The sequence below is a fragment of the Physcomitrium patens genome, chromosome 1 (assembly GCF_059467195.1).
Source record: "Physcomitrium patens ecotype Gransden chromosome 1, ASM5946719v1, whole genome shotgun sequence".
Lineage (NCBI taxonomy): Eukaryota > Viridiplantae > Streptophyta > Bryopsida > Funariales > Funariaceae > Physcomitrium > Physcomitrium patens.
In genome coordinates, this window is record NC_143410.1 from 22,779,221 (window position 1) to 22,791,435 (window position 12,215).

The 12,215-nt window shown below is 33.7% G+C and overlaps 1 protein-coding gene across 1 annotated transcript in view; it reads right to left on the reverse strand.

Annotated features, from left to right (window-relative positions):
* Window positions 1-616: 616 nt before the first annotated feature.
* The window catches only part of LOC112283732 (uncharacterized), a 56,574-nt gene continuing 44,975 nt past the window's right edge, over window positions 617-12,215 (reverse strand). The window contains exons 2-7 of the mRNA XM_024522796.2: window positions 4,355-4,652; window positions 3,659-3,695; window positions 2,975-3,055; window positions 2,121-2,322; window positions 1,767-2,028; window positions 617-1,586 (exon numbers count right to left, since the gene is read on the reverse strand). Of these exons, the coding sequence (XP_024378564.2) occupies window positions 1,359-1,586; window positions 1,767-2,028; window positions 2,121-2,322; window positions 2,975-3,055; window positions 3,659-3,695; window positions 4,355-4,652 (1,108 nt within the window). The 3' untranslated portion in view covers window positions 617-1,358. The remainder of the gene's footprint in view (window positions 1,587-1,766; window positions 2,029-2,120; window positions 2,323-2,974; window positions 3,056-3,658; window positions 3,696-4,354; window positions 4,653-12,215) is intronic.

A 12,215-nucleotide genomic window follows, 5' to 3' on the forward strand; every position in this document is an offset into this window, starting at 1 on the left:
GGTTTCGAGCTGGAGTGGTCAGTTAGTGTAGAGTTTGTGTTGGATATTCACAGCATGGTATGTGTAGTGATATGGCTTTATAAGTGTTTTCTCTGGCACCATTATTCCATAATCACAATCTTGACTTATCCGTTGAATAGTTTACACTGTGCTTCTGATAGGATTTTTCAGATCTTTTTCTTAGGATGATGAGGTTGGGTTTTGGAGAAGTCATTTGGTTACTATATATATATTTATGTATACATCAACTTAAGTTAATTCTTTAAACACGTAATGATAGAAAACGTTTTTTATATCCTCATTTCTTCCACATGATACTGATAAATATTTAGTTTTCGCGAATGAAAGTAGATGTTTTCAAAACCCCAAGTACAATTCTGTTGTTTTTTGTAGTTTGCAATTGTTGCGTATTTTTTATTTCATTATTCAGGTTTGTACATTATTTGACGCATGTTTTTGCATATTGACTTAAATTACAGTCATACGATCCCTAAGATTATTCCCTATCGATTTTTTGAGCCGCCATCTAAGTGAAATTATTTTTCACTGATGAGGATTTGCAATTTGTTATTAAATACTATTGTGTTAATGGTAAAACTGAAACATAAAAAAAATATGCCGAAAATGAAATATACGTGCTTTTTATTCAGAATCGATAGGTTAATCCTATCAGAAGCAGTGTAAACAGCGTGATATATGGATGCAAATGTTGCGTACACAGTGTCACAACCTCTCTACTCATGAATCTCACAACTCCTGCCCTGTGTGCACACAAAACCCATGATCAAGACATGCACCCAGAAGCATGCCATTAGTTTTCCTGCGCAACGCAGCCCCTTAGCATTCCAACTCCTTGCATGGGTCCACAACCGTCTTCCTCCCAAGACCTCACCATCCCTATCTCACCCGCTTGACCCAAGCCATCAGTACACCTGCCATGCCTTTCCAACTCACAGCTGCACGTTCAACCATCTCCATGAACCATCCACCCCCACACTAAACCAAATCCACAACTCCCTCCACATCCCCGACTCCACCAACATGCATCTCAATTACATGACCACGCCGCACAACCACTTTGTGCTCCACACAAGCACCCCCTCCGCCTTACTAACCCAATGCCCTGCGCCATCCACAGCCTCTGCATCCATCCGCATCCTCTGCGTACTCAATTTATGCATTGCGGCGCACTCATCCAAAACGGAACGCGCATAAATACCACATTCTGCACGGGCGCCCCATACTACGGGGTCGTCGTCACGTCTTCCCGACAACCACGTCCTCCCAACTTCCTCACACCATCCACCACCCGCAATCCTCTACTAACGTTACATCCACTGCTTCTGCTACGCTACCACCTACACGTGAACTAAGCTATCGTGATAAAAATACGTGAAAAAATACAACTTCACCACCAATGCCAACCCCAGCTGCAGTGCTGCTGAGCTGGTCACTATCAGGAACCACCGCTCGCTCGCGGTCTTCACATGTGACCGAATGTTGATCGCCAGGAACCCAGCAGACATCACCGCCGCCACTCCCACCACCGCCCACCTCATGATGTCCCATGGGACCACGCACAGAAACTGCCATTCCACAACACATCAACCACGCTTTTGTCAGCTCCGTCCAAACACCTGCACGTCCTCCAGCCTCCAACCCCCACAACACCCCAACGCAACACACCTCGCATCCTGTTGCATTGCAACCATCAACCACCAACCTCGCTCCCTTTCCACACGCAAACGTCAGCTACGATGGCTTACCGAGGCTGGAATGAACACGAACAGCGAGTACCCGTACAGGCACCACAGCTGCACCAGGCCCGACACAACGCCCAAGTACTTCAGCACAAAATACAGCCCCAGCGGTATCACTGCCACGTAGCCATAGAACATGAACGCTGCCCACGACACCTTGTTCACATCGTAATGCCACGACCCAGACTGAGCCGATAAAAATGCTGCAAAGTTTCCCAGCGCCGCCGTTACGAACACCAGCGTCGAGCAGATCCAAAATGGCCCATACCTGCACCCCCACCATTGTCCGCACAATCAGTCGTCGCTTCCCCTCTCCACTGCCTAACCCACATACACACCAAAGATGCCACTCGCCCTTACATGTCAGGATTGTGGCTCGTCTTCTCCACAAAGTCTCCCTTGAACGGAAACAACGAATCTCGAATCCGCTCTACCACGTCCGCAGTGTCCACGTTGAAGTATGGTCGATACGACACAGCATTGAAGTAACTCTGCCACCCCGAACCCGTTGATGACCCGTTCGCTCCCCCTTGACTTCCAGATCCGGGATTCGAAAACGAGTCTGCTCGTACCATCAATTTGCAGTCAGAAACACAACCCCCACTCACGTCTCACGCAACCACCTCAACCGACTCCACCACGCACATCCGAACCCAACCGTTCTCATACTCACATTCACCATCTCTTCCTCACTAATGCGTGCTCACCATCCGCTCATCCACTATCGTGCGTTTCCATTCTCTCTCCTGCTTCCACACATACGCCGCTGTTGTCTGCCTCGGCTCACCCAACAACGTTCCTACCAATCCGACTCACTGCAGGAGTCGAATGCCGTGGTCCCTCCTAACACGGCAACTGCAATGTACTACACGAATGGGAGCCATTCAGGACCTATGACGGTGAAGTGCCCCCCTTCTACTTCACAACTTCATGACCCATGCCAACATTATCCACCGAATTAAAGACACCGAGGACCCTACCACATGCGCTTATTTCATGCATCCTCCATATCGATTGTACACAGCAGGTTACTCCTCATTCTCGACATTTCATAGTTACAAGAGCTTCTTGTGGGCGTGTTCATCCCTTCTCGAGGTGCTCGTCCCACAATAAGACGTTGAAAGAGAGCACAATCTGCATTGGGAACTTGCATTGCCATGGCAGAAAATAGCACCAAGAGCATGTGAGCGTGTAGGGGGTTGAGAACCGCGTACCATCGGCATCTCTAGGCGGCTGAAAGGATCCAGAGAGTTTGCCCCGAGTGTCACTTGGAGGAAACGTCTGTAAATTTGACTCTGCAAGAGGAGGAAAAAATAATCTAAGCCAACCGCATTACTATGTTACGAATGTATACCAAGAGTAACTCAACAAGTCACTCATATACTTATACTTACTACTTAGACGGGCATATGGTTGTGACATGAGAGAATCTAGCTTGGATATTCTGAGTTCTAGAGTTCCTACACAATGTTTTGTTCATGAAATGTGGATCACATGATCCAAGATGTTCAATATGTGGCTTTTATGTGCGAAAACATGGAGCTTTTCCAATCTTCGCTTGTTTCACCCGTAGAAAGACTTGATAAGCACGTTACGGTACGCGTGCATGTTAGTACCGAACTGTCAAACAAGCTATTTCCCGTCGCTTCCCGTTGCTATGATAATTTGCAGTGGCTGTGGAAGAAATGAAAGCTTTAATCCAACTCTTCTAGCGCATTGTGAAGCACGACATGTATACATAATACCTCTTTCCTTAAATAAGAGTTCAAGTTTAGAAGCTTATAAGCACAACTCTCAATGATGTCGGATAGGGTCAGGACTCGAGATAAATTGAGTGTTTGAAAAGTATTTCTTTTAGATTGAGCATAAGTTCTTTTATTTTTTTATATTTTTCTCACCTTGAAACTGCAACACTCTGTCCGAACTTGCAGCCACCTGTCAAATAATGAAAAGAGGATGAGTTCACTTGATAATAAGCATGTCATTATCTACCACTCTCATCCCTCAGAGAAATTGCTCATCAAATGTGTCGTTTACAATTGGATAGGATCCAGGCCAATTTAATTCCTCTAACGGGAACTAGAAAAGGTGATAAAGGTCACTAAGACGAAAAAAAAAGAAGAGCTAAAAGATGATTAGCAACCGACGACTACAGCTCTGGCTACGCATTGAACATTCTCATACAATGCAATTCCCAGAAATTGGTCAAGGTCTGGTGCCAGATCCGAGGCCTTAGAACAGTAAAATTTTCCGTTACATACAACTAACCCTGATCCTTGATTATGGACTTCACACAACCCTCCAGCCTCAAAAGAAACCCCCGGGCCTCATTAAATCCAAATCTTCTCAAAACTATCCACGATCTGCCCTATTCGCTCGCTATTGAAGCCAACTCAAGGTTACCAAAACATTATTACACACACTCCCGCAGTGTCGCCACCACTCTCTGTTAATGCTCCCCGACGGTAGTGAAAAACTAAGTGTCACATAGCATTCATTGAGAGCAACCGAACCTCAATTTAAGCCAAACCTAAAGCCAATCAAGGAGCAATGATTTAAACACCTGCCCTAATTTGGGAAAAGGAGTCACGTACCGGCACAGATCCAGAAACAATCTCGTCGCCGAGACTGTGATACCCTTTGGACATGTTGCTCCAAAGCTCCCTCGCAGCAACAGATAATCCCCGTCCCTGGCCTTGTGAATGTGAAGTGCAGTAATGCTGCAGAGAAGGCTCGCGAGTGACGCGATCGGGAGCTTCGCGACGGGCCTCACTCCATTGCGTTGCGAGACAGACCAATGAATTGCGCAGAGTGAGAGAGAAAGACAGAGAGACAGAGACCCGAGGCTTTGCAAAAGGGCCGACCTGGTAATCGTCGACGGAGAACGCTATGCTGGACGGAACGTGGGACCGACGTCGTTCGTCGTAATGGAATTACCGCCGACGGAGTGGACGACGCATGGACGATCGTCGAAAGGTATTTCGTTGGGGGTGCTTGCTCAAGAGGTCCCCCCCTGTTTCTGGACCCTCAACCTATACCTACAAGTTTGTGGATTAGAGTTATGAATCGAGCAGTTATTTTCCAATGTGACTCAGATTTACTACACTTGTGAATTTGATACTTTTTTTTTTCCCTTTTTTTTTTCCCCTTTTTTTTGTTTTGTTTGAAGTTGTTTGTGAACTGAGTTACCATCAATTTTAAGTTGACAAACAATAATCTCCATGAGTTTGGTTGAGGACGTATATAGGATGAATCAAGTTGGTTTTTTTAAGCTTGTGTGAGTGTGAAGGAGGGTCTTATGGAGGGGTTTTGCATAATATTTCTATATCTAACCTATAAGCCAAGATGTGAAATGAATGGAAGTAAAGATTGTTGATGAAATTTATTGTGAATGTAGATGGCAACAACTCTAAAGAATGCAGCGATTGCTCACCATTTTGGTCTTTTTAAAGTCAATTGATAGATTCATTCATGTGCATTGTCATGTTGTGTGAAAATTAGGTAGAAATGCACTTGGCATTTGATTTTCATAGGATTTAATATAATTTTGAAGTTGGATTTACAATCCAAAGAAAACAATGCACAATGTGTTTAAAAACACTCTCATGGCAATTTGGAACCACCTAAAAATCCTATTGCACTATATTAAATTTCAAATAAACCTTAAACAATCCTTTAAAAAAATTGCAATTAAATCTTAAAGAAATATTTAAAAAATCCTTAAAAAAATAATAATAAATCTTGAAGAAATTATAATGAAATCATAAAAACTCTACAAAAATCTTAATTGAATCTTAATCAAATTCTAATTAAAATTTAGAATAAAAATTAAATTTCAATAATTTTTACTTTAATAATTGATCTTGATTCAAATTTTTCATGCATTTCAACTTACTAGTTAAAAACAAGCATACAAAGTTTGAAGAGAATTAAACTTACAGATTAGGAAGAAATGCTCTTAATCTACTTAGGTGTTGATCATCCTCCTTTTCTAACCTCAATGTAAACCTTTCAATGTCAATATTTCTCTTTTAACTATTAGCTTATTTTTAAATTTTGCATAAATTTTAAAAAAACTAAATCAATCACTAGTACACAAAAAGATTAATCTAATTATAAAAACCTTCACTGATCTTCAAAATCTAATTGCTAAGATTCTAACTCACTTGAATCTTAATTACTTTTAATTTAAACATTTAGTTGAGTTCAATTTCACAACACAAATCCAACACAACTATGTTCACAAATTCAAAAAATCTCATCCATAGATCTCTTATAAAACTCACACAATCTATTAAAATATAACTATTTTTTTTTCCTACAAAAAATAAAGTCATTCAAAAAAACCATAAATTTGCAAAGCTCTCCAATCTTATTCTTTAATCAACAAAAGATTGTCACATTTGACATAGATATGCAATTTTGTGCCTCAAAGTTTGGTTTCAACTTTAGTTCTTAATCAACCTTCTTTGAAAATTAATCTTCTTTGAAAATCAATCTAAATTTTTTTAGGTAATTTTTATTAAAAGCTACTTTTTACTTTTATCTAAAGATGCATATGATAATATTTTTGCTAATCTACTTTATTTTATCTTATTTATGATCCTGCAAAGTAAAAAATAAATCTTTTATTTTTTAATTTTTTTTCAAAAGATGGTATTAATACTAAATTATTTTAACACCTTTCTAACTTTTATTTATATTTTTAAAGTAATTTTCTACTATATTTAAAAATAATTTTTACTATAATATAATTCTTTCATTTTTCTTCTATCCAATAGCTATGTTACAATACAATAATATTTTAATTTAATTAAGTAATTTCACTTTATGTTGTTGTATTATATAAAAATTAATATAAGAATGTAATAGGCATCTAGTTGTGGAACAAATTGATTTTATCTTAAAGTTGGATTTATAATCCAAAAACAATACATAAGATATTTTAAAATTCCTTCTTTGCAATCTTTAAAAACCTAAGTAAGTATGAAGGACATGAATTGGAAGAAGATGTATAAATTTGTAAAGTCTATGTTAAAAGAAAAGTGATAAAATAGCAATAAAGTAGTATGTATATTAAAAGAAAAGTGGAATGGCTATTGCCAAAAGACAAGAAAACTGGAGACTCTCAAATCTAGACTAGAAGTAAGAAAAAAGTTGACAAGAATGAAGAGGGCTTTATTCTTGCTTCTATATATACTATCTAATTAGGAGCTACTTGGTGATGTTGTATAGGACTTCTAATATGTGTTGACTTTGTAAGACATATGCCTTAACTTACAAGATAAGTTTTCTACTTGTAGGCCACATTGTTAACTTGTTCTTCATATTGTTAACTTGTTCTTCTTGATTCTATTGAAGTTTGTTTTTATAAGTCAAATGTGTAAGTGGAATTGCAATTCAAGAGAATTCCTTGATAAAGATTTGATAGTAATTGACAAATCACAAAAAATAATAGACATCTCGAACCGTTTTTAAAATCTTCAAATCCATAATAGTTTGAACTTTCTTAGGATCCGTCATAAGTCCATTGTTTGAAATGATGTAACTTAAGAAGTCAACTTGAATATTATAGAATACATAGTTTTCTATCTTGGCATAGAATCCCACATCTCTTAATTTTTGTAACATATGAAAAACATAAAGTTCATATTATTTTGTGTTCTTAGAATAGATCAAGATGTCATCTAGATAACACACAAGAAAATCATCTAAAAAATCTCAAAAAATATCATTCATAAGATGTTGAAAAGCTGTTGGTGCATTTGTAAGTACAAAAGACATGACATTATATTCAAAATTTCCGTACTTGATTCAAAATGGAGTCTTCCATTCATCTCTTTCTTTGATGTGTACTAAATTCTATGTTCTTTTTAGATCTATTTTTGTATAGATCTTAGCTTGATTCAACTAATCAAGAAGTCCAGATATTAAACGTAATGGGTACCTATTCTTAATGGTGATCTTTTTGAATCCTCGATAATCAACACACATCTGTAATGATCCATCTTTTTTCTACACAAATAGAATTGAGCCTACTATTGGAAATTTGGAATAACTTATGAAGTTCTTAGCTAGATTTTCTTCAATACATTCTTTGAATTTGGCCAACTCATTTTGTGATAAATTGTAGATTGGTTCGAATGGTAGTTATTCTCTTTTTTGAAGGTCAATTGAATAGTCATAGGGATGATGTTCTAAAAGAATATTCATATATTTTTTTTAAAATACATCTTGAAATTCTTGATATTGGCTTGAAATGTCACTTGAATTCTTTGCATCATTAAAAATTAGTGTGGCATAAATAACACATAGTAATCTTTCTTTTGTAGCATTGAAAAAAGCTCTTGCACCTACAAACATAGGTTTAATTATACTAGACTTGTGATTTTTTACTTGATTAACTGCATTCTTAGTTATACTTTTGAAAAAGTCGAGAGTACGAGAAATTGAATCTACTTAAAGATTATATTTTTTTAACCACAATAAACCTAAAATGATTAGATTAAAGAGAAATATAATAATATTAAATACTACAAAGCTATTATGACCATTGCTTATTACTTCTATAGAAAAGATTTTATAAGTAACATCTTTGAAAGACAACAGACGACCATCTTTGACTTTTACGTGAACAAGTTTAGTTTTCCTTACAAAAGATATGTTAAGTCTTTTAGCAAATTCTTCATCTAAGAAACATGTTGAGGCTCTTGAATCTAACAAAGCAGATGCTTTGTAATATATAGGTTCTAAAATAATATTTAATCTAAAATAAAGAGAAGGTTTTGAGGAGAGAATAAGACCTTCATTAAGTATTGTACAAGGTTCAAGCTCTACTGTCTCTATTATAGCTGAACAAACTTATTTTTTGATATATTCTCTTCTTTGACATTTATACTTCTCATTTTATAATTACATCGCTTCTTTGAACAATGTTGAGTAATGTGCTTAGGTCCTCCATAATATAAGCACAATATTTCATGACAACGACAAGTCTTTTCTTGTTCAATAAGAGATTTGAAACATATCACATTAATTTTCATATCTTCTATCTTTGAATGTATATGTTGAGGAGTCATTGGTATTGCCATTGAATTTAGTAACGTTGAGATCCACTTGTCTAATTCTCAGATCAAAATTCAAATAATTGATTATTGCATTTCACAACAAAGTTAATTGTTTGACTCAATGTTTGAGGATCATGTAGGTTGAGGATCAATTTCTTTACCTTATAATATAATCCATAGAGAAATTGGCTTATAAGTGCAACATCATCCTACTTAATATTACTTACGAGTTGTCAAAATTGTAAAATATATAATATTACGGATCAATTGCCTTGTTGTAAAATATGAATTTTCTTAGTTGTGATATAATTTGTATCATGTTATCGATACATGGATTGAAGCTCTACTAAAAAGTTTTTAAATTATCTAATATTAAATCTCGTCATTCAAGAAAAGATAAAAATCATAATAATGCTTAACCTGAAAGAAGTGTGTCAATGAATTTAACTTGTGATCTTGGAATTGGATAGCTTTGAGATTGAAGTTCAATCACAAGTTATATTTGATTGATAAATCCTCAAAACTTAAAGCTTATGCCATCAAACTTCTCAAGCAAGACAACTCTTGGTTCTCTAGTATCAAAAGGATGTTCCACCATAGGAAAGAGGGCATGATTGGGTATAGATGTTGAAGCAACTCTAATCATATCTATATCTTTACTTCTTGTCATTCTTGTTGCTCCATGTGGTAGTAAAGTGAGTTGATGCATCACAATCATTAATTTCCTCAATTGTTCTAGTATTTGTACCATTGCACTCTTCATTTCAACAAGCTTTTCCATGAAAATACATAAAAAATAAATATCTAATATCACTCAAGACAAGGAAAAGAGGGGACTTGAGAACAAAGAAGATACTAAGAACAATATTAGATTAAAAGAAGATAATCCATAACTTCTAACATGCTTATGTCTTATCAAGAAAAATGGGTAATCTATTCTTATTTAAGAGAAGATAAATCTCTAATATTATAAATACTTACTTGTCAATCTATCAAAGATATGAATTGAAAGAAGATGCATAAATCAAAAAATTTTGTGTTAAAAGAAAAGTGACAAAATAGTAATAAAGTAGTATGTATATTAAAAAAAAAATAGAATGGCTATTGCTAAAAGACAAGGAAATTAGCGATTCTTAAATCTAGATTAAAAATAAGAAAGAAGTTGACTAGAGTGAAGACGGCTTTATTCTTGCCTCTATATATATTATCTAACTAGGAATTATGTAGCCATGTTCTATAGGACCTCTAATATGTGTTGACTTTGCAGGACACATGCCTTAGCTTACAAGGCAAGTTTTCTATGTGTGGGCCACATAGTTAGCTTGTTCTTCAAGCTACTAACATGTGGAGTACATAGCCAACTTGTTGAGCACATTTCTAATCCAAAGTATCAATTATAGACACCTATAAAGTCAAAGCAATGGCTATGAAGCTTCTAGGAAGCTATTATAAAAGATATAATGGAATTAACCTATTTTTACCTACTTTTATCTAATCATATAGGTAATTATTGGTTTACATGTATATATCCATAATAGTAAGCTTTTAATTATGCTAAATATCTTTTATCAAACTTAGAAAAATCATAAAAAAATCTTATTATATTTTAATAAATTCCAACTAAATCTTCAACAATTCTTATCAACCATAATAAAACTTTGAAGAAAATTCAATAAATCCTAAAGAAATCATAAAAGAATCCTAAAAAATCTTAAAAAATTATAAATAATTTCTAATAAAAACCTATTCAATTTTAGAAGATTCTAATCAAATTCAAATCTAGCTTAAAACAAACTTATAACATATTTGAAGGCTCAATCATTAGAATTTCAACTATTAATCTTAATTCAAATTTTTAACTTTTCAATCTATTAATTCACTATAAGTATAAAAAATTTGAAGAAAATTAAACTTAAAAATTAGAAAATATATATATATATATATATATATATATATATTTTTGATTTACTGAAGTATTTGTTATCATCATTTTTTAATCTTGATATTGATCTTCTATTGTCAATACCTTCTTTTTTTATATTGTTCCTTTTTTCTCAATATTTTTATAAATATTAAAAATTAAGTCAATTATTAGCAAAAAAAAAAAAAAAAAAAATCATTTTAATCCAATTACCAATTTACTGAAAATCAGAGAAACCCTCTTTAAAGTTAGTTTCTAAGATCCTAACTTACTTAAATCTCAATTAATTTTAAATCGATTATCAAATTATGTTAAATTTTACAAAAAATATTCAACAAAATTATATTTGCAAATATACAAAACATCATAAGTATGTTTACTATAAAATTCAAAAAATCTATCAAAATCTATTCTTTTTTTAATACACAAAAAAATCACTTAAAACAATCTTGACTTTGTAAAACTCTCATAAGATCATTATCTACTCAAATCCTTCAAAATAAATTTTTAAAGAAATCCTATCAAGTCTACTTTCTAACTTTGTTCTATGATTAATAATAAAAGAACTTCCACATGTTGTAGGCACACAATTTTGAGTCTCAAGATTTGGTTTCAATCCTAATTTAGAATTGATTTTTTTTAAAAATCAATCTAAGATATTATATATATATATATTTTTAAAAAATACTTTCTATTTTTATCTAAAAATATAGAAATAATATTTTTATTAATTTACTTTTTATTTAATTTATTGCCCTATAAAGTAAATAAAATAATTAATTTATATAAAGGCAACATTAATACTAATTATTTTTTTTATTACTTCCCTAAATTTTACTTGTATTTTCTAAAGTAATTTTTTAAATTTATTTTTAAATAAAGTCTTTTGTACTACAATCATTTTTGTTACAATACAACAATATTTTGTCAAAAAATTAAAATTTAGTATTTTATTGGTGGTGATTCTATTAAATTTTAAACTTCGATTCATATATGTTATGGTTTAAAAGATTTTCTTTTTTACTCCAAAAGTAATGGAATTTCAGGATTTATCTTATTTGCTAAAAATAAATAAGAATAGATTCAAACCTATGATATTTCAACTTGTTATAATGATGAATAGTCTGAATATTATAATAAAGTAAATATACCTTATCACCTACAATGAATTATGGTTGTTCCTTCTAATAGGCATCTACATTGAACTTTTGTCATTCTTGAGCTTCATTTAGATGCATCTTCATTATTCTATTTACTTCAATAAAGAATTTTTTAAAACTTTCTCTGTAAGATTATTGAATTTTAAAAAGTCAAAAATATTAAGCCATAGATGATGACCATAATTAGCAAAGAAAGGTGTTTATTAAATAAAAGAATATATTGAATTATTTCATACAAATTATGTTAGTGGCAAAAGAATTGTTCAATCATCTTAATGATAGTTGATGGTACATCTCAAATATTACT